The 22,531-nt window shown below is 49.4% G+C and overlaps 1 protein-coding gene across 1 annotated transcript in view; it reads right to left on the bottom strand.

Annotated features, from left to right (window-relative positions):
- Positions 1–3,660: 3,660 nt before the first annotated feature.
- RABL6 (RAB, member RAS oncogene family like 6) overlaps positions 3,661–22,531 on the bottom strand; it is a 44,435-nt gene continuing 25,564 nt past the window's right edge. The window contains exons 9-15 of the mRNA XM_030461220.1: positions 17,049–17,404; positions 16,130–16,295; positions 10,936–11,151; positions 9,950–10,295; positions 8,051–8,222; positions 6,377–6,426; positions 3,661–5,794 (exon numbers count right to left, since the gene is read on the bottom strand). Of these exons, the coding sequence (XP_030317080.1) occupies positions 5,594–5,794; positions 6,377–6,426; positions 8,051–8,222; positions 9,950–10,295; positions 10,936–11,151; positions 16,130–16,295; positions 17,049–17,404 (1,507 nt within the window). The 3' untranslated portion in view covers positions 3,661–5,593. The remainder of the gene's footprint in view (positions 5,795–6,376; positions 6,427–8,050; positions 8,223–9,949; positions 10,296–10,935; positions 11,152–16,129; positions 16,296–17,048; positions 17,405–22,531) is intronic.

Below are 22,531 nucleotides of genomic sequence, written 5' to 3'. Positions count from 1 at the left end.
GCTCCAGTGCCTTCTCCAGGACAAGCCTCCTCTTTTCCCTCCACGGCTTCCACCCAGGCCAGGCAGAGACACACAGGATGCTGGAGCAGGGTGAGGCACATGGCAGAGGAGACTGGCATCCCTCAGGTGTCCCCTGGCACTGGGGACACAGCACGCTCCTCCTCCCCTCTACACTGAGGATGCCACATACCCCCCACCACTTCCCCTCCTTGCTCCCACCCCAGGGCAGGACCTGCCAACCATGGGGAGATCTTCAGGAGTTCTGTGGGCTCCCAGCCTTACCCTGAGCTGATCTACACCTTCTGCTTCAGCCTGTAACACTGCCCTGGTTTTCCCACAGGCTGCTGAGCCTCCAGCTTCAACAGATTTGCCCCATTCCACCTGGGACCCAGTGGGCACAGCCTGAAGGTGCCCAGGGACTGTTTCCCTTTGCTCAGCTCCTCCCTGCAAAGTGGCTGAAAGACAAAAGCTGAATACTCACCTGGGGATGCTCTGGGGCCAGGAACACACGTGACATGCCTGAGATGCTGATGGTTTGTTTGGGAGGCAAACCCACAGATTCAAAAGGCTCAGCCACTCACCTTGGTATCTTTAAGCAGCAGACTGAGCCAGCACTGGATTAATTACATTATGGCATGAGCGAGATTGTTGCTAGGTTACAGCAAGAAGCACCTAAGCCCATCCTACTGGGGGATTTCCCCAGAATCCCTCATTTTCAAGCTTGGAGGCATCCCAGAAGGACAGGCAAGCATCTCACCAAGGAATAGGATCTGTTCTGGTCGGGTGGGAACCCCTGAAGTGCTGTGTCCAGCTCTGGGGTCTCCAGCACAAGAAGAGCATGGATAGAGTTGGAGTAAGCCTAGAGGAGGCACTGGAGATACTGGGAGGGCTGGAGCAGCTCTGGAACCAGGGGGAGAGAGTTGGGGGTGTTCAGCCTGGAGGCTGCAATGGCGAGACCTTAGAGCACCTTCCAGTGCCTGAAGGGGCTCCAGGAAAGCTGGGGAGGGACTTGGGACAAGGGTCTGAAGGGACAGGACGAGAGGAGATGCTTTCAAACTGGAAGAGAGATTTATGTTAGATACTAGGAAGAAATTCTTTATGAGGATGCTGAGCCATGGGCCCAGGTTGCCCAGAGAAGCTGTGGCTCTCCTTGCTTTTGTCCCTTGTCCTGAAGGGGAATGATGAGGACCTGGAGCCCTGGTGAGCTGGCTGTAAGCACCCAGCAGGACACAGCTGGGAGAAGGGTTGGTCCCACCATGGGATGCTGCAGGAGATGGATTGTATGGGAACCAGCAAGCACCAGCCCTGCCATTACCTCACCTGGACTGGGACACGGGCACTACAAGGGGAGGTGGTGCCAAGGACACAGCCAGGGTCAGCCTGTGAGGTAGAACAAAAGCAGAACAGGGATCTGAGCCCTGTCCCTGCAGGGCTAGGAGCAGGGAGCAGGATTTAAACAACTGTTAGAAATGAAACAAATCAGCAAATTCAGCCAGGAATAAATCTGGATGGCAATTAGCAAACTGAGCCTCAAGGCAGAAGACTGATGGAAGCTTCCTGCAGGGATGCTGGAATCTGGGCTGGATTTGAGGGCTGGGAGATGTAAGCACTGGTCAGTCTGTCCTTGTGCTGGGTTTTCACCTGGTGTTTTGACACTGGGGTGGAGGAAGCCACATGTTGGGCATCAGGAACCAGAGGCTGGTCCTGGCACAGGCTGTGCCATGATGGGCTCAGCTCAGAGCAGCTCGATTCCCAGGCAAGGATGAATTTGCTGACAGCCATGAACAGATTAACATGAGAAGAGCTTTAGCAAGCAGGGATGGGCACCTGTGCCATGGAGACCTGGGTCACCAGGAAAGGGATGGTGTGAACACTGCCTCTGCCCTGGGGACGGGGTGTACAGGGCCAGGGCCAGGAGTCAGGTCCAGGCTACTCAGGTGTGGGGGAGCTGGGAGGTGTCAGTAAACCCAGCATCCCAGAGGGATGGCAGCACAGGAGGCAGGCACACTGTGATGGCTGCAGAGAGCCAAGTGCTCTCTGAGTGTGACTTCACCCACGCTTTGTCACAACAGCTGCATCAAGTCACAAGCCAGAAGCTGCCAAGAGTGACAAGAGGTGCAAAGTGCCACATCTCCCCACTCCAGGGACAGATACAGCAGGAACACTCCCCAAAAAACACCTCACTGGGTGCTGAGCTCCCCCCATTCACATCTCGGGTGGCAGAACAGCCCAGGGATGTTCCAAGGCAGACAGACACAGGGTGCCCTCTCCTCCTGGAGCTCCTGTCCTGCACCTCACAGAGCCCAGGGCTGGAAACACAAGGGGCAGGAACAGGGGACCTTGGAATTACTTCCCATGACATGATCATGACTGATCATGGCAGAAGCTGAGATGCCATCGTGTCGTGGCCAAGGGTGGATCTCCAAGTGCCCAGGCAGGGGGGGGACAGGACAGCTTCCCCCAGGACAGCCTGGCAGGTTACAGACCCTGCCATCCATTTGCCTTCTCCCTCCTGCTGCCCTAAACCAAGCAAGACCTGGGCCAGCATGCCCACTGTTAACTGCCAAGAAATCGCAGCTTCTAGCTCTGTGGGTTTTTTTTTTCTTTTTTTTTTTTTTTTCATGGATGACTGATAAACCTAAAAGCAAATCCACTGGTACCTCTAGAGGTGCTCAGACAAACTATTTATATCAATGTGATCCTGCAGAAGCTTCCACATCATGACAGGCACGTACAGACCTTTTATATTTAGCTGACTGGAGAGCTGGGCATGGGAGAGCCCAGTCTGCTCCCTCACCCCTCACTCACTTGCTGGCAGTGGATTACACCTCATATTGCAGCCCTATCCAGTTCAGTGCTCCCTGAAAAGGGAGCAGACTAAGCCTCAAAACCTCTTTTTTCTGTTATTCCTCTCCACACTCCCACTTTACCCCCAGGGTGGGATTGCTCTGCCCTTGCTGCCCAAGGCAACACATGCCAGACCCTCCAGGGTCTCTGGTGTTCAGTAAAAAGCTCCTGCATCTGCTTTAGCCTTTAAAGAAGTCTTTTGGATGACAATGACTCATCTTTGCTTGGGTTTGTCTCAGCTCCTTGTGCTGAAAAGGAACACAAGCCCCAGGGAGTGTGAAGGCTCCTATGGTGGTCAAATCTGGCCCAGGTGACAGACAAACCAATGCCAGCAGCAGTGTTTGCAGGGGACTCTCTGCCTTCTGCTTCTCAGGAGCTGGGTTCACAAAGCACCAGAGCTCAACAAAACCATCACCTTCCTTCCTGCTGTGTGCAGCAGCAGCTCTCACAGGATAGAGCTCAGTTCTGGGGAAAAAATAATAAAGGAAAAACGGAATCATAGAACAGTCTAGGCTGGAAAAAACCTTTAAAGGCTTTCTGGTCTAACACCTGCAGTCAGATCCTCAACCAGATCAGGTTGCTCAGAGCCCTGTCCAACCCGGCCTTAAATGTTTCCAGGATTGGGGCATCTCTGGGGAACCTGGGCCTGATGTTCAGTTCAGCTTCTTTTAACACTTTTTAATTTAGTGCCTTGTTCCACGAAGTGCAAAAGTGCACCAGAGCAAGGAAAGGGCTTTGGGGATCCCTCCTGGAGGGCCAGGCAGCCCCCAACCCATGCAGAAAATGTTTGCAGTGGCAAAGATGTACGGAGGCAGTTGTACAACAGAGCTTTATAGTCAGAATGGATTGTACCAGGTTTTTTCGATGCAAAACGGAACATGACCCAAAATCTTCACAGAACAGAAGCACTTGATGAATGCAGCCAGCTGAGGCTCCAACCCTGCTGCCTTTTTTGTAACAGAGCCCACAAACCGGTCGCATCCCAATCCCGTTTTTCCTCCCCAGACGTGCAAAGGTTGAGCTGTCCCGTGCAGTTTCCATACAGTGTCATGTGGAATGTTGTAGTACTCAGAGAAGTGGACAAATGCTCATGGCAAACAGACCCAAACAACTTACTGCTCATGCAGCAAAAAAACCCACAAAACCAATCCAGTTTGTTGATAGGGAAATAGTTACCAGTGCTGGGGAACAGAAAGAGAAGAATGGAGCTGGTGACTCTGTGTTTGGATGGAATGGATGATGGACCAAAAGTCCAGAACAAAAAACCCCAAGATTTATAAGGATGTAGAAGGAAACCCCAGTTTGGATTTCATGGCTGACATTTTAGAACAGAAAAGGGAGAAGGAGAACAAAACCAAATTTCAAATCAACCTGCACGCCAGAGGGCAATGGGATGCACAGATCCTTGAGGAAGCTTCACTGAGCTGTGCAAGTGACACCAGAAGGGGGGACAGAGAACTGAACAAGCACCATCAAACACAGGGGCTGCCGACTGAGAGCCAGGCAAGCATGAAGGGCTGGCCTGTAGTGCCCAGCCAACTGCAGGCAATGCTGCAGGGCAGGCACAGGGCCAGGCCCCTATGCTGAAAGCAAAAATTCCAAAGCTTCCCAAGCCCATGGGATGGGAGCAGGCTCTCCACCTGGGGCAGGAAAAAGGGGGCACGCTGGCTGCTGGGAGGCTTGGCCTGCTGGCATGGCTGCAGTGTGGGCAGAAGCCAGAGCAGAATGATGCTGTCTGAGCTACAGTGGGTGTCCCTTGGTGCAGAAAGACAGCCTGGGTTTTACAGCATGACTGTAAAATGCCTGAGAAGCAAATGCCTTGCCATGCTAACACTTCCTTGTAGACAGTTCTGAAGCTCTGGATATCTTCATTTCCACATAAGAGTCATGTCCCTGAGAGGTACCAAAGGGAGGGGATTCTAGTATATGCAAATTCAAGGGTAGGAAATGCAGAAAAGCACTGATTTTTCTCTCTTCTTCAGGTTAACTTTGCACTTTGCATTGTTTTCCCAAACTGCATAGCAGCTTACATGTAGTGTCTGAGACACTGGGGCCACGGAAATCAATGGGGCTTCATGAATTCCACCAGCAGCACCAGTGAGTGCTAATTAAGCTGCTGTGCAGAAAGGTCCCGTTCACAGGACTCCAAAGTCACACACACTCTCTCACTCTGGCCCTGTGGCTGTGGTTTTAGAGAGCTGTACCACAGCACGACCTGCTTGAATAAAAGCTCATCAACTGTCGGGTGGAGCAACGGCCAATACAACCTTTCTCATTAAAAAAATAGGAAGGATAAAAAGTTAAAGACTCGAGACAGGCGAGCACGATGCGTTCATGCAGCACGTTTGGTTGCACTCCTCTTAACAAGCCAGGGATTTCAGGTGTGCAGGAGTGGAACACAGCAGGGGTGGAGCAGGAGGCAGGACCCCTCCACCTCCCACACCCTGACAGCTACACCCAGGGGCACCTCTGGAAGAAGGAAAAACAACATCCTGGAAGTGGGCCTGGGAACTATGCCCTGAACCTTCCCCTTACTCAAGTACATCTCAGCTGGAGTTTCTTTGTGTAACGAATGCACCAGAGCAGCACACACAGATGCAAAGCTTTTGTTTTGCCAGCTCTGGTTGGAGAGAATATATGGCAAACAGCCAAAGCTTTACACATCTGCACCTGTCCTGGTGTGACTCGTAAGAAAAAATGGAGACAGCCAGGACACAGGAGTCTGCTGCAGGTACATCTGGCCAGCCTACAGCTCCTCATAGTCCCCTCCTCCTCCAGGCTTGCTCCCACTGGCTCCTCCTCCAAGAAAAGCCTCAAGTTCATCTATCTCATTGTTTTTCTCCTTGCTCTTCTTTTTCTTTTTCTTTTTGTCTTTCTCCTCTTTGCTCTCCTCCTTCTCTTTGCTCTTCTTGTGTTTGCTCTTCTTTTTCACAGACTTCTCCTCTTCCTGCAAAATGAGAAATTTTTTATCAGTAAATCCTCTGAGCACCCCAGTAACCCAGCACACCCCCCCCTGGCACTTGGCTCTGACATGAACCCTGCTTAGGGTGAAGCAGCAACTACCAAGGTTGGCTTGGAGTTAATTCCAGAAGACCCTTCTGTGAGTTTGGACAGAAAAGAAGAAAGACCATCTGGTTTATGGGTAGCACTGGTCTGTCAGGCAGCTTGTGCCTGACAGTACCAGAGTATTGGACATGCAGAAATGTCAAAGACAAAGCCTCCTGCAGACTTCCCTCACTACTCCTGCAGTTGGGTCTGAAAGGGACAACCTGCTGCTTGGGAAGTCCTGGTGCTTTCAACAGACTCAGCCCAGCAAAGCTGCACTGTTCTATTGAACCCTGTGTTTAACAAACTCACACACTGCTTTTCCAAAACCCAACTGCTCCAAAAGCTTGCTTTTAAACCCCAAAGTGGTTAATGGTCTGGAGAGCCTGGGAGGCACAGGTCTGGCTGTAGGAGGGGAGGATGGAAGGAAGCCCACCAGGCACACAGAGCACTGCACAAGGCCAACTCTAGAAGGAAACAGTACCTCTTTGCTCTTCTTTTTCTTCTTCTTTTTCTCCTTAGAAAGTTGCTTATCTGTTCAAACAAAAAAACCCACAACATAGTGTTAAATCAGTTTAAAATATATGAGGCAATCCTACCCTGCCCCAGTTTCCACCCTGGAGTCACAAGGAGATGCAAATCCCAACTCCTCAGGACAAACTTCATCCCTTTGGAAACCAGCCTAGGCCCCATCACTCACACCTGAACTTCACCACACACATCCAGTTCAGTTGTAGGCTTCACACAATCTGTGCTTTTGTGTGTTACCAACACTGACCTGGATGTTCACCATACTGGGACCAGTTCCATGAACTTGGCCAAGGGCCAGCCTGGGACCAGATTATTGTTTCCAGAACTGTATTAGAGCTCCTGGGAACAATTTCCCTCTGACCATGAAATATTCAAAGGCAGAAGAAATCCCACCAGGCATAACTTGTGCTTCTGTGAGTTCCTAGAAATGCCAGGACCATTCAGGACATGGAGGTGGCAGATGGGAGCACCCTGGTGGGATCCACACTCTGCTGTTCAACTGTTGGCATCATCATGAAGCCAACCTGACAGCCCTACAGCCCTACCTGCACCATATTGGGTAAAATAACTTGTCCCAGGTTATCATGGTGGATGCCTTGGCTGCTAATGGGGCTGCTGAACATCCACTGCCTTTCCACAACAACTTGAAGAGGCTTCCTGTTCCTCAGGAGGGTTTCTAACTGCACCACATTCCATGGGCAGGGTCTGACTGCCAATCTCACCTACACATTCTTTGCTTGGTTGACCTGTAAGCACAAGTCACCCCGAGGGAACTCTAATTGCTGGTCAAGCTCCAAATGACTGACTACCAAGACATGTTTTTATATTTATCCTAGAAAGAGGAGATAGGAGGAAGCCACACAGAATTAATAATGCTGCTAAACTGAAGTTAAGTTATTGACCTGGGCCTCTGCAGATGCACTTCTAGCTATTTCAAGCTGTGCTATTCAGCAGCTCAAAGTGACAAGCCAAGGAAGCCATCACAGCCTGTGACACCTTGCATACACTTTTGGAACTGCTATCAAAGAGAATTCTCTCTGGTGCTGCTTACAGCTTTTTCATCCCTTCAGACTCCTCATCTTTCATGGTGACATCAGGGGCAGACCTATAGGAAGTTGCTCTGCAGTAAAGCCAAGCCAGCAGAAATTGATTTTTGCAAGTAAGATGTGTTCTCTCAGGGAACAGGGAAAAAAGAAAAAGCCTGAGGAATGCTTTGGTTGTGATCAGAACTCCACTCCACCTGTCACAAAAATAGAAAAGCAAGTTGGCAGAGTATGTCAGAGCATTTTGCTCAAATTGATCCAAATTCTTGAGGGGGTGGACACTGCAATGCTGAGCAGCACTTCCAGGCATGCCTGGCTAAGCAGGAAGCCTTGTACAGAAGCAGCTTGTGCAAGATGTGTTCCTGCTTCCAGCTGATGCCAGGGAAGGGCTCAGTTCAACCCCATGGGGAAAAGCTTAAAATTATTTGTTTTAAACCACATTAAGGACTCAGCCAGGGCAGAAGTTACAGAGTATGTTATTTGGTCCTGCAATTTGGTTTGCTTACACTCAGGAACCATTTTGGAAAAAAACAGATTTCTGGCAAACAAAACCAGCAGGAGTGGAAATAAGTGGTGACCCTTACCTTCCTCACTGCTCTCCTTGGGACCAGTTTCTTCCAAACCCAAACCAAAGAGATCTGAGTCATTTTTCAGCTTAAAGGAGTGGAGCACTGATTTCACAGGCTGGGGTGGCTTTGCCAATGAGGTATCATCATCAGATATTTCAGACAGATCTTCCCGGACTGGGAATTCATCCTAAAGAGAAGAAAAGGGAAACAAGACAAACAAATTTTTCAACCAAAATCTCTAAGCATTTTGTAGACAAAGATGTCAGAAGGAGGGGAGGGAGGAACACTGCACTCAGCTGTTATTGCCTGTAAGTCAATGCTCTTGATATATCTATTTTTTGACTCAGTAAAGCATCTCAGTAGCACTGGTACTGCAAAGCTTGCTCTAGTAACTTAACATTCATGCTACCAAAATCCATTTTCTGATATAAGGGGATTAAATGAGACCTTCAACTGTGTTAGATGAACAGCATCAGCCACTAACTGCCCTAGAAAGGCACCTCTGCTTTGGGGAAAATCTAATCAGGCTGAGAACACATCTCCAGACTTGAAAGACAAAACCTCTTTCCTGTGCAGCTCTGCACAGCAGGGCCAGCACACAGCAGGGCCAAGGATGCAGTCTGGGTTTGCAGAATACATCACTTCATTGAGTCAAAAGGGAACATGCTCCCAGGGTAAACCTGCCCCTTCAATGTAGGCTGAAAACCAGGATGCTGCAGAGCCTGGGTATCACCCAAACCATCTCTGCATGATGGGAACAGAAATGAAGTTTACAATCTTCTGATACCTGCCAATTCTTCAGAATGCATTAACCACCCTTTCTTACACCCTCCACACTGATCACAGGGCTTTGCTCTGCTGCAGACCTCAGTGATGCTCTCTCCTCCTTGCCCATGGTGGTAATTTTACTGCTTTGCCTGTCTGGTGAACCTTAAACTGGAAAAGATTCAAGCTGAGGGCATCTCCCTGGCACTGCAGCAACTGCAAGCTCCCTCACAGAGCCCCTTCTCATCATCACACACATGAGAAATAAACTTGCTCCAAATACTTTCGCTTTCATATTAAAGTGCCAGGAAAAGCAGGCACTGAAAATGCTTAACAAATGGGAAACTACTTAGTAAACAGCATGACACACAGGCAGGGTCAAAGCAACTGGGACCATCACCCTTTCTGCAGGATTTTGGAATAGTGGGAACACATAAACCACTCCTGCACAGCAACTCCTCATCCCAAATCCCACTTATCAGTTTCTAAAGATTGCTCTGCTGGCTCTGAGTGTGGATCACTGACACTTGGGGTATTTAGATCCACAGCAGCAAGTTCATACCAGCCCAGAGGAGATGTTTGGATTTTCTCCACTGTTCCACAGGGGTTCCATGCTGTGTTTGAGCAGACAGCTGCAGGGCAGCACCAAGGAGCTGCCCACGTGTGCAGCCTCACAGAGATATTACAGCTAACCTGGCTGTACTGCTAAGTCCTTCTCTGGCAGATTTTCCTACTTCAGTAAGGAGTTTTGCCAGCTGAATTTCATTTTGGCCTTTTGATCACTGGATAGACTGTAGGGAGCTTGTGAGAACAAGCTGAACTTGTTCTCACTGCTATGTACACACTACATGTTCAACTTTGGGTGAAAAATGATTAGCTTTGTATTTTATACCTTCCTCACTGCTAGACTGGCAGTGCTTTGGACTTACTGAGAATAAACAACATGTTAAGACCTGTAAGGACAAACCTCATTGCTGTGTGGCTTCCAAAAATTAGGGGGTTTGTGCTTACACCAATTTCTTCAGGTTACTTAGCACCTGACTCACAGTGACAGAAACTAAGAGATGGGAGAGCAGATGAAAGCTCTGCTCCAGGAGGTGCCTCAGCTCTTCAAGCTCAGAAGCACAGCAATTCATGCATGGTATTTACCATTTTCTTCTTCTGGCTGTCAGAATCCTCACTTTCAAAGTCTGGGTCATCCATAACAAATGAAAGCATTTGAGTAGCTATTGGTCCCTCTTGATCACTGTCAGACTCCTCAGGCTTCTCCTCTTTGACCACTTTCTGCTTGAGAGCATGTCCTTTGCTTTGGGAAGTGGTCTTTGGGGCCTGGACTGCTGCTGGAGTGGCATCAGCAGCAGCTGGCAACTTAGTGTTGAGCTTGCTGCTGTTTCTTTCAGCCCCAGAACGTGGAGGTGAACTGTCAGGAGGCTTTGTGTCAGTTGCTTTGGTCAAAACTGCTTCACTCTGTAGTTTCAGAGAATTTCTGGAAGACCTGAAAAGAAAGAAACAAGTTGTCAGAGTCTGTCCACACTCTGTGAAGCAAAGCATGGTGACCATTTCATACCTGAGCCTGCCTGCAGTGTGCACCTCAACAGGATGCACATTTCATCCCAGAGGGTTGTGAGGCCAAACACAAACCACTCACAAGGCTGGAGATGACCCTTGTGTCCCTGGAGGTGCTGAAGCACAGGTTCCAGTGGGGCACACCTGACTGTCACCCCCAGGATGTGGTGTGTAGAGAACATGATCCAGCTGATTGTCCTCCAGCACAGTGTGATGAGTGATTTCCACTCCTTTCACCCCAAGACTTGACTCCTCTGCCCTCCTCACACTGCCACCACCAGATGCTCAGGCACTCAGCTACAATCTCTCTCTGCTTCAGAAAAAGTGTGGGCCATTCCCAAGCAGAAACAGATCAGTGCCCACAGAAGTGCTCAGAGGGACACTGCCTCAGGGCCGTGCAGAAACCACTTCATAAAGCAGTCACACCTAAACCAAATCCATCCCAGCTGACAGCTGAAGGCTGAGACAGACACCAAGATTTCCCAGAGGCCACACAGAAGTCAGTGGCAGGATGGAGAAGAAGCCCAAGTTTGCCAGCATAACCCTCCCACTTCAGGCTGTGTTTGTACCTTTTTTTTTCCTGCTCTGTGTTGATACCTTCATCAGGTATAAGTACAACCTTAGAGTCCTTCACATCTTCCTCCTCCTCCTCACTGGAGAGGGTAATGTTCTTGCTGGGCACCCGTTCTGCTGCTGGCATGGGTCTGCTGGGGATTTTGTCATCCAGATCCAGGTCATCTTGGAAACCTGCCACCATGGGGTTCCCCCCAGGCACCTCTCCATCACTGCAGAACAGACAAGGATCAGACACAGCATTCCCAGGAAGGACCAGGACAGACATGCAGACATCCCTGAAAACAGACTGCTGCTTGCCTGGCTTTTCCAGCCAACTTCAGGGTCAGTGCCCCTCAGCCTGGGGCAGCTGCACTGGAGCTTGGCTGCTACCCCTCCAGGCTGGCCCTGTGTCCTGTGGGATGCAGGGGGGAGCACAAGCCCATTACAAAATAGGCCACAGAAGGATGTGGCACACAGTAGCTGCTACTGCTCGAGCTGAAAATAAGTGGCTGGAAAAGATGAGTCTGTGGTTTCAGCTCTGTCAGAACATCTCTGGTCCAACATGCAAGGATCAGCCAATTAAGCTGTGGGAACTGCCTGCCCTAATCCCCACATCTTGAATTAAACCTGATCATCTACTGCCACTGTGGGAGTATGGGAATTCACTTGCTGCTATCACCTTCCTGGAATTACTTCTATTTTTCTGGTGCTCCCTGTAGCAGGGAGCTACCCAGACACCATAACCATGCTTTAACATTTCCCAAATTAAATTAACCTAAGAACACACTTCTAGAGCTGGATGTAACCCAGTTATGTGTTCAGAGCACCCTGACAGAGAGCTTCACAGCTGAAATGATGAGCTGAGGATTCTTGTCTGAATGTCCCCAGGACTCAATAATTTTAATACTTTCTGAAGGATTTGCTCATGTCAGGAATACAGATATTTTCCCCAGCAATGGCTGATGAGCCTTTGTATCACCTCTCCTTGTCCTGTTTGCTTTATCAACCACAACCCTTCCTGATAACTGACCAACACAGGAACCATATCCTTTTAATGACTCAGTAGGGACTGTACCCACACAGCCTCCATTGTCACACAGAGACAAAAAAATATATAATTATGATTGCTTGGAACAGTTTATATTTTAGAGGCATAAAAACAATCACAAAAACCCTTACGGTGGAAGAAGGAGGCCTCTCCAGTCCCAAGCACACATCCAGTACTGGAAGAGACAGTGGAGGATGTGCTGGTGGGATGGGAGACCCCGACCCCCTAACACAGTCCAGGTGATTGCACTGCTCACTCTGCCTCTTGTTCACAGGTTAGTTTTGGAGAATTACTTCATCAGGCAGCAGCTAATTCAGTTATTTGTGACACAGGGGACACTGTGTTTACCACTGCTGCAGCACACTGAGTGCAGTTAATGCCTGCCTGGTCAGAGGGCTCAGAACAGGGCTGACAGCCATTCCTCTGCTGCTCCCAGCACAGCAAACTGCTGAAGAGCCCCTTTATCACTAACACTGCTGCTCTCATACTGAGCCAGAAAGGAGGCAAACAGCCCATCCCACACAAAGGAGAAGAAAAGTGGTGTTTAAAACAGTCTCCAGGGCAGGAGGAATTACAAGTGAGTGATTTCTGAGGTCTGTGAAGCACTGGCAGGGTTTCCTCTTGAAATGCACTGAAAAGAAAATGGGAGTTGCATCCTAAAATGGGTAGGAAGTAGTGACACTGCATTTCTTTAACACATCACTGCTCTAGGAAGTATGGGGACTCTTCAGAGACTGCTGCTTCTGTCCTTCTACAGCACACCATGCAAGCCTTGCAGCCTTTAGAGCATTCCCAGTGTAAAGAGAATATCCATGTGTGCACACCCTCCCCTCACAAAGTGGGTCACCTCTCTTTGCAGTGAAAACGCTGCCTCCTTCTATAATTTCCAGATAAATTGTTGATTGGCAGCTTAAGAGCAAAGCCATGGAGTGGATATACACCAGGAAACTTACTGCTGCAGTACAAACAAGGCCTGACAATGCAAAATTAGGATCAGCTTGTGGTCCTGAGGTTCCAGCTGGGAGGAATTCAGAGCATGCAAAACCCAAGCTCATTGCACCACCTCTCTCCACCACCTGACTTGCTGCCAAGCCTGTGTCAGTGTTGAGGTATGAACCAAAAGCAACCACACTTGCCAAGGTCTGTCTGAGCTACTGATCAAAGAGCACACTGGGGTTTCCTCCTCTGCCATGTACCCAGAAAAGGAGGTGACACAAAACCTGGCTGCAAGCTGAGCACAGGGTCTCAAACCTGGGCTGACAGGAACCTCCTGAAGTTCAACAAAGGGAACTGGGGGGCACCCAGCTGGAAAGCAGCTTGGTAGAAATGAGTCTGGGGGTCCTGGTGGGATCAAGTTGAATGGAAGTCAGCAAGATGGCCCTGCTGCCAAGAAGGCAAATGGGATCCTGGGCTTCAGGAGGGAAAGTACTGCCAGTAGGTCAAGGGAGGTGATCCCTCCCCTCTGCTCAGCACTGGGGAGGCCATGCCTGGAGTGCTGGGTGCTCCTCAGGACATGAGACATGGGTGTAATGAAGAGAGCCCAGTGAAGAGCAATAAAAATGATTCAGTGTCTGGAGCATCTCTCACATGAAGAAAGGCTCTCTCATGTGAGTCAGGAATGCTGGGACTCCTAGGAGGCTTGGGGAGACCTTATCAATGTGCTGAAATACCTGAAGAAGGGTGCAAAGATGGAGCTAAGTTCCTTTCAGTGCTGCCCACTGACAAGGCAAGAGGCAAGGGGCACAAACTGGAACACAGAAGATTCCCTGTGAAACAGGAAACAGTTTTTGTGCTGTGTGGGTGCCTGAGACTGGCACAGAGATTGTGGACTCCATCCATGGAGATATTTGAAAATCTGGACATGGTCCTGAGCAACCAGCTCTGGGTGGCCCTGGCTGAGCAGAGGGGTTGGACCAAATGACCTCCAAAGATGCTTTCCAACCTCAGCCATTCTGTGACTCTGTGAATGTAACTCTGCTTTAGACATGAAACACACTGTGCCTGAGGCCTTCTCATGTGAGATAACCAGCAAGACTCTTATCTCTCTCATTTGGGTCAACCACAAACTCTTAACACACAGCCCATTCTTCTGCACCATCTTCAACAGCTCTTCAAGTCTGGAGCTTATATTTGGTTGCAGCACACCCACAAGAAATGCTGGCAAGCAGTGTAAGCTCAACATTCCAAAATGTTCAAGAGACCCAAATGCATCTCTAATACATCCTCAGGCTTTGTTCCTCACTGAGGTGCAAGCTTCCAGTATTTAATTTCTGAAAACCAACAACATCTCCATTAGGTTTGAGTGGTTTCACAGGAAAACTTTTCTGTTCTGTAAATGAATTTCTGCAGCAGCAGATTTTGTTGTTAACTACAACAACCTACTCACTGCAGCAGAAGCTGATTATTAGGGATAATGACTACAGAACTCCTATGTTGCTGGGCATTGTGGGGTTGTAATTGGCATCCTGAAGAATATAAATTATTGCAGGTGATGGTCACACCTCTGAATTTCAGCAGATCTGGCTTAGTGCAGGGGGCTCTTTTTTGGTAGAACAAGTGCAATTGTCAGGCCACTGAGAAAACTGTGAACTGCACAAGAAACCAGAGCAAGATACGGATGCTAAGCTGCAGAGAAATAATCAGCATCTGAATCTGCAGGGATGCACTGCAAGGTCTTCTCCTAGGGAAACAGAGCTGTTCAACTGCAGATGGTTACTGCTGTTCCCAAAGGATGAAGCTGTGAATGAATGTCCTCCCCAGGAAAGCCCAGAGGTCTCTTCTCTCTCTGTGTCCCCACCAGCTCCTAAACACTGGAAGGCTGCCAAGGCTGGGGACAGAATGCCAAAGGGCATCACAATGTGACAACTCTGCAGCTAAGGAGCAAGGAGAACCCCTGTCTGAGATGCCTGGCTTTTTATTGAGTCCAACATCCCCTGCTTCCAATGACTGATGTCCTAGAGAAGAGGAGCCCTTATTAAACACCCAGCCTCCTACCCACCACAAGAACTGCAGCTGAAGAGCTGGGAGGGCACCCCAGGACCCAGCCCTACAGAAGGTCAGGCTTGGCTCTCCTGCCATTTCCTTGTTAAACACAGAAAAATATCCCAGCTCAGCCACAGCCACGAGCAAGATGCTTTGCAGGCCAGCAGGCTTCCAGCAACCATCTCATTTTTTTTTCTTTTTCTTTATTAATAAAACATCCATGTGTTCTCCCATCACAAGGAATGATGATTCAGGCTGACCTGCATTAGACAGGCACTGAGCCTCACACACAGCATTGATTTCAAGTTGTAGTTGAACTAGAGAACACTGAATCATGATAAAGATGCAAAAAAATGCAGAATCCCCCACATTCACAGATGAGCTGTATCAGCATTTAATTACCCTCCTGGTTAATACAGTGAGCATGACAAGAGGCAGCAGGCAAGGACTATCCTAACCAGAGGGATGCAGAGCCTGTGAATGTGCTTAGGTCACCTCTTAAGTGACAGTCTGCTTTGTTACAGCTTGCTGCACAGCCTCTAGCCTGAGCAGCTCAGTATACACAATCCCTTTTCCCTTTATTTAGTTAATAACATCAAAGCCAGGAAAAGAAAAAAAGAGAAAAGAAAAAAATCCCCCAAAACTCCAGGCTGCAGGATAAGCACAGTGCTCTGCCATTTGGAGGACAGAATCCCAGAATCCCAGGCTGGTTTGGGTTGGAAGGGGCTTTTAAAGCTCATCCAGTCCAAGCCCTGAAAACGGGCAGGGATATCTTCAACTCCATCAGGTTGCTCACAGCTTGGTCCAACCTGACCCTGAAGGTTTACAAGGATGAGGCCTCTACCACCCCTCTGGGCAACTTGGGCCACTGTCTCACCACCCATGCTATAAAAAATTTCTTCCTATTATCTAGTCTAGTCTGAATCTTCTCTCCTGCAGTTTAAAACCATCACCCTGTCACTGCAGGCTCTGCTAGAAAGTCTCTCTCCATCTTTCTCCCCTTGAAGTGAAAGGCTGTACCCAGACCCTTCTCTTCTCCAGGCTGAACAACCCCAACTCTCTCAGCTTGGCTCCAGAGCAGAATCAGAGCACCTCAGGTTAGCCAGGCCCAAGCTATCACTCACTCTGCACACCCAGGTATGTCCCTGACTCCCCTCCATCCATCCTCCCCTCCTCACCTCTCACTGTCCACGCGGTGTTTAGGCTGTGGTTTCCCCTTCTCTTTCTGTGGGGCTGGCTCTTCCAGAAAGCTGTGGTCCAGGCTGTCATCAGGAACAAAATCCTCCACACTCTGCACTTTCACAGGGGCTTCAGGGTGGGGAGAAGGAGTGGCAGCAGCAGGGTCTGCATTAACAACAGCAGTTGTGAAACACAGGGTGCACCACAAGTAAAGACAGAAATTTGCTTCTCTAAGATGTCCTGTCCAAGGCAGGACCTTGGCTACACAGCAAAGGAAAAGGCAGGGTATGAACAGGGTACTCAAACGAGTCCAGAATGTTACATTTAGGTCCATCTTAGTAAAAGTGCATGCAACAAAACCTTGGATGCCTCTGCCCAGCAACTTCATTGGGCAGGGGTTGGGCCCACACACTGCCCTACTCTGCACTAGGGAAGCAGTTGAGGCAGCTGGCCTCCTCCTCAGACCATCTTTGAAGCAGATTATTTCTCATGAGGCAAATCTGCTGCAGAGCTTGGACTTCAGTGATCATTTCTGGCTGAATAATCTTTAAAACCAGCACTCCACTGTTCTCTGTTAACACACAGAAGCTCTTTTGAGCTGCCAGATTTTTGTGAAGACAGTGCTTCCAATGGCTTTTCTAACAATTCTTCCCATTCAAGAGGTATGTCTGCTCCTGGCAAGAAGCTGAAGGGTATTTTCTTAGTGTCCCCTTGTGTGTTCAGTACCTTCCTCCTGCAGCACACTGCAGCCACCACCCAGCTGGCTCGACACAGCCCCCAGCCCAGAGAAAAACCAAAACGGGAGAATGACAGCACAGCACTGCTTGGACATGTGCTGCACAGACACAGGGCCTGTGGTTTTCAGACCCCTGTCTGCCAGAGAAATGCCCACGGGAGACACCCTGCTCCAGCACCTACCTGGTTGGGGAGGAGAGGGGTCTGGGGCAGGAGAGGTCCCAAAGAGACGAGATATAATGCTGCGCTTCGGCGGGGCTGCGGCCGGAGGGGCTGGGGAGGGTGTAGCTGGGGGAGGCAAGTGGGGCTGCTGGGCTTCAGGTGCAGGCACTGGTGAAAAAGATGGGGGAGGTTCAGGAGAAATAGTGGAGCTTGTGGCAAGTGGCTGGAGTGGCTGCGGGGTGCCAGGGCTTGAGCTGCCTGTCGAGGTGGAGCTCGGAGGTACTATGGGTGACTGGGAGCCAGAGGAGGGGCTTTGCCCGTTGGTTGTTAGGGGTGATGTGTGTCCTCGGCTTCGGGCTTCCATCATCTCAAGGAAGCTGCAAGGAAGAAAAATTGGGAATGTAAGGAATCAGAGAATCATCAGAGTTGGAAGGGATTTCTAGATACCATCTAGTCAAATTCTCCCACTAAAGCAGGATCACCTAAAGCACATCACACAGGATTGCATCCAGGAGGGTTTTGAGTATCTCCGGAGAAGGGGATTCCACAACCTCCCTGGGCAGTCTGTCCCAGTGCCTTGGCACCCTCAGATGTTTAAATGGAACTTCCTATGTTCCAGCTTGTGTCCATTGCCCCTCGTCCTGTCACTGGGAATTACTGAGAAGAGTCCTGCTCCATCTTCCTCACACCCACCCTTCAGATACTTGTAGACATTAACAAAGTCTCTCCTCAGCCTTCTCTTGTCCAGGCTCAAGTCCCAGCTCTCTCAGCCTTTCCTCATAACAGGAATGCTCCAATGCCCCAGTCATCTTTGCTGCCCTCCACTGGACTCTCTCCAGTAGACCCCAGTCTCTCAAACTGGGCAGCCCAGAACTGGATGCAGCCTCACCAGTGCAGAGTAGAGGGGGAGAATGGCCTCCCTCAACCTACTGCCCACTCTCCTTTATGCAGCCAAGTATTCCCTTGGCCTTCCTGGCAGCAAGGGCACACTGCTGGGGCATGGATAAATCACTATCAGGACTCCTTTTCCTCTGAACTGCCTTCCAGCAAGTCCACCCTAACCTACACTGGTGCTTGGGGTTCTTCCTCCCTGGGTATAGCATCCTACACGTGCTCTTATTGAACCTCATCAGGTTTATCACTGCCCAGCTCATGTCCAGGTCATGCTGGGTGGCAGCACAGCCCTCTGGAGTGTCAGCCACCTCTCCCAGCTTTGCATCATCAGTGAACTTGCTGAGGACACACTTTCTCCTCATCTAGGTCATCGATGAACACACTGAACAAGACCAGACCGAGCACTGGGGGACCCTGCTCCATTGATCCCCCTGAGTTCTGTCCCATAGCCAGCTCTCAATCCACCCAACTTCCACTCATCTAGCCCACACTTCTTCAGTTTCCTAACAAAATGAATGGAGAAAACCTGCCCAACAGAGCACTGAGCATGATGGTGGAGTGCTTTGGCTATGTGCTGAGCTGGGAGGGTTCAGGTCTGGGTCTGCTTTTGGTAATGCTGCAGCTCCCTGGGCCACGATGAATCTGGTTTACCCACATGAGCTAAAAACTCCCCCAATGTACATTGAGGTGTGGAAAACCCCCACCTGCTCTGGACTGCAGGATTCAACTGGTATTTGGAATGCTGCTGGGAATTCCCTGGACTGTAACAAATGCCAGGGCTTGAAACACCATCTGAAGTCAACTCTTGGACATATGTCTCTAAGGGAGTAAGTGCTACATTTTTAGATTCTGCAGAAGAGATCAGAGTGCTCAAGAAAACTCAAATGCTATCAAAACCTCTTATTTCAGCCAGGAATGGATTTGAGAGGAGAATCCTTGAATATAAATAAAAAGAGCAATCCAGAGGGCTCACAGAGGACTGACTGCTGTTATCCTCTGCCCAACATGCACACACAGGCAGTCTCTCTCCCTGCACACTCCCCCTCTGTGTGGGAGGCAGTAAAGCCAAACAGCAGAACCTTTGAAGCAAGCTGTGGTCCTGCCTGGATTCCTGACTAGAAGAGCATCAAAGCCTGTAAGCTGGAGAGGGTGAAATTCTCTGTCCTTTTCAAAAAGGAAGCCAAGCCTGATGCTGCTGCAGCCTCCTCCTGCAGCCCATTCAGTTTGCAGCCTTTTCACAAGCTGTTTGCAGAGAAACACTAACAAAGAGAGGCTCTTACTACAAAATGGTTTCAAGCAGCACATTTAAGAGATAAAGGGGGCATCCAGAATAAAGTATTGTGTATAGAACTGAGCAAGCATCATGGTCTCACCTCTTATTTCATTAAGCCTAATGAACTTGTGAAAAGAAGCTTTGGGTTGAACTGCTACTGCAGGACAGACAGACTTTGTTGTGCTCCAGGCAACGAGGATGTCAAAACAGAGACTCCTCTCCCACAAGAGCACAACCTCATCCTTCAGGGACTTGAGCCAGCCAGACATCCTCACCAGACACCTTCACTGCAACTGCTGCCAAACAGAAAGCAAACAGCAGGGGCTAAAAGACTTGAAGCCCCCTAGAGATCTCATTTCTTATTTTAAGGAGCAACCTGTCACACTTTTAAGGAACAAACTAATATAGTTTGTGATCAGTGGTATTGGGAGCCCTAGAGAACAACACCCATGGGAAGCTGTTACTGGAATTGGAAAACCAGGAGTCCTCCCTAACTAAGGAACTGGCTAAAGGGCAGCACTGGAAAACAGCATTAGCTAAGAAAGAAATCCTTAGTACTGTTCCTCAAGGATCAGCCTTGTGGTGTATTGCAGCATTTCAATAAGAAGCACAGAGACCAGGGAATTCCTTGTGAGGCTGAAATCTGGGAGGCAGCATCAACAGAGAGGGACAAGATACAAAGAGAACTGGATGATCCCGAATAACAGAAATGGGAAGAAATTCAGCAGTACAAAGAAAACAGTCCTCTGCTGAAGGGCTAGGACACAAGGGTTCTTGCTCCAAGTTTATCACACCAGAAGAGCCAGGAGAGACTCACCCACTCGTTCCAGAAGACTGGACTAAAGGCTGCACAGGAGGAGCAGTAAGGGAGTATGGCTGTCACACAGCCATCCACTGCCTGTCCCCTGCTGTTAAGGCACCTAAATCAGTGCCACGCTGTGGTGGCCTTGGTGATGCTTCCCCAGGATCTAGGCCAAAGCTTATGTGCTTATTCCACCAAGCAGACTGGCTACAACAAAAAAGCTCCTGGCAGAGCTGAGATCAAAGCATGTGACAGAGCATCCACTCCAGCACTCCTTCCTCCCAGGGGATGTGTAGCTGGGGTAGGCTGCATGACAACACATTCTGCTAAAAATGGTGCATGGATTTGTTATGCACTGAAGAGAAAACATAAAGGAGCTTCACTCTTGCACTGAGCTCTGCAGTGATTGTTTGGGTTTGTTGGGAAGGTGCACAATGCCTCACACAGACAGCAAGGAGGTACCAGTGTGTTTCCCATCCATCCCTGTTGCTGCCCTGCAGGGCTGAGCAGCAGCACATCACCTCCCTCCTGAGGAGGGATCCCCTCACTCAGCATCCTCCAGGGCAGATTACACAAAGTGCAGTGGGAAGGAAAGATACACCAAGGGTACCTGCAGTTCAGCCCTTCTCCAACACAGCAAATGCTCTGAACCTACATGAGCTGTCAGGGCCTGAAAGCCACCCACGAGAGCTGCCTGCACAGGACGTGTGGCTCCACAAATCCACACCAGAAGCACTGAGTGCTGAATTCTGTCACCCCTTCCCTCTGAGCTTGGATTCCTGGTGAGCCAAAGGCAGTATGGCTGAAGAGCTCTGCTCTGTGGGACTCCTCCTCTCAAGTCTTACCCAGGGTTAAAGCCTCCTCCTTCCAGTTCTGAAGGGAGATTAATCCCAGCTGATCTACTTGCCTCTGCTCTTGTTTATAGCAACAGCCACCCTGGCTGGAGGCTTGTCCAGCAGACAAGGTACTGATGCCAGCACTGCCCCTCTCCTGGCTGAGCTCTCCAGCTGCCTCTGTGAGCACCTAAAGCACCAGCACTACACAAGAAGAGAACAGAACAACCTTTGAGTCCCTGATCAGGTCACTGGGTGCCACCATCAAGACAACTGAGTGACTCAGGCAGGGTAAGACTATTGTAACCTGAAGATCAAAGATCCTCTAGGAAGTACACAGGAAGTACATATATAATCATGTTAGGACACAGAATATGAAATCTAAGGAGTAATTAAAGTTGGACCCAAAAAAGAGGACACTCTTCACAGTATCAGGGTACCTGAAGATTTACTGCACTGTGTACTACCAAAACTGCCCATTTTGGAAAGAACCTGCTTTGTTCTGGGCAAGGAGCCAGCTCCAGAGGGAGGGAGGGCTGTGACTACCACCTGTTTCTCCTGCAGAAACACACGAATTTTAAGATCTGGAGGGATAAAAGGCTACAGAACTGAAGTATAAAGAGTGTCATCCTTCCCTCCAGCTCAGCTAGCCTGGAAAGTAACACACATGCAGGCTTCTGCACCTGTGCTCCTCTGCCTTGCTCACCTACACTGTGTGAAGGGCATCAGAACAAGGGACAGCAAGGTATTTTTAGCAGAAAGATGCAATGGTTATTTGGGGACAGTGTGACACAGGCTCTTACCCCAGCACAGCACCAAGGAGAGCTGTGGCACGTGTGCTCTATGTCACCTTCCTCAGCCCCAACCAGACACGTGGGCCAAGTGTTGTGCTGTGTGCCATGAAATGGGATGGGAATGGAGATGGTCTGATCCTGGATTCACATGGGCTGCATAACCAGCTCTGCTGAGCTTTCATATTCGTATCTTCTTCCATGAAAGAGGTGGGTGGAAAACCAGAATACATGAAAATGCTGCCAGCAAGCTCTCAGTAATTTCCAGGGTGGAGGTGTTTGAGCATCCTCCACACTTCAAAAATACTACATAATGCATGAATGCTTTCTCCTGCTTTACACACACCCTTCAGAGGCACAAGTGTGGCTGGTTAGGGAACACACCAAGCCAAACCTGCCACGTGTCTGTTTTTTCTTATATCCCCTTATAATCTGGCCACCGTGTTCCTTCTTCTATCTTTTTTTGTCAGTCCTTCACAGAAGGACCCCCACAAAATGTAACTGTGAAACAAGCAGCATCATGTCCACACCAGGTCCCATTAAAGCACAAGATGAACTCATTTGTCCAGTTGAGATACAGAGCCAGTAAATGTGCTACACAACACCAGATGGGTTATCTGTCCTCACCTCTCAATCCTTCCATTTCAGACCAAGGAACAAGTGCACATCCTCAAACCCCCTGAATAATTCACTGTCAGTTGGACCTGCTTGCAAGAGGAGACTTTTCTGCAATTTTAAAGATGAACATGCGCTGAATATTCATCAGGGCCTGAGGTTACTGTTGCTCTGCTCTTAGACCAAAGTAAAAATAAAGCACAGAAAGACTTGTTAGCTTCACAGTTCCTAAAATTGTCAGTGCTCATCCTCATTCACTATTGAGGACTGGAGCAGCCTGAAGCTTTTTGGCTCCT

The sequence above is a fragment of the Calypte anna genome, chromosome 17 (genome assembly GCF_003957555.1).
Source record: "Calypte anna isolate BGI_N300 chromosome 17, bCalAnn1_v1.p, whole genome shotgun sequence".
NCBI classification, from domain to species: domain Eukaryota; kingdom Metazoa; phylum Chordata; class Aves; order Apodiformes; family Trochilidae; genus Calypte; species Calypte anna.
The sequence above is the reverse complement of the archived record's forward strand: the minus strand, read 5'-3'. Positions and strand labels throughout refer to the sequence as shown.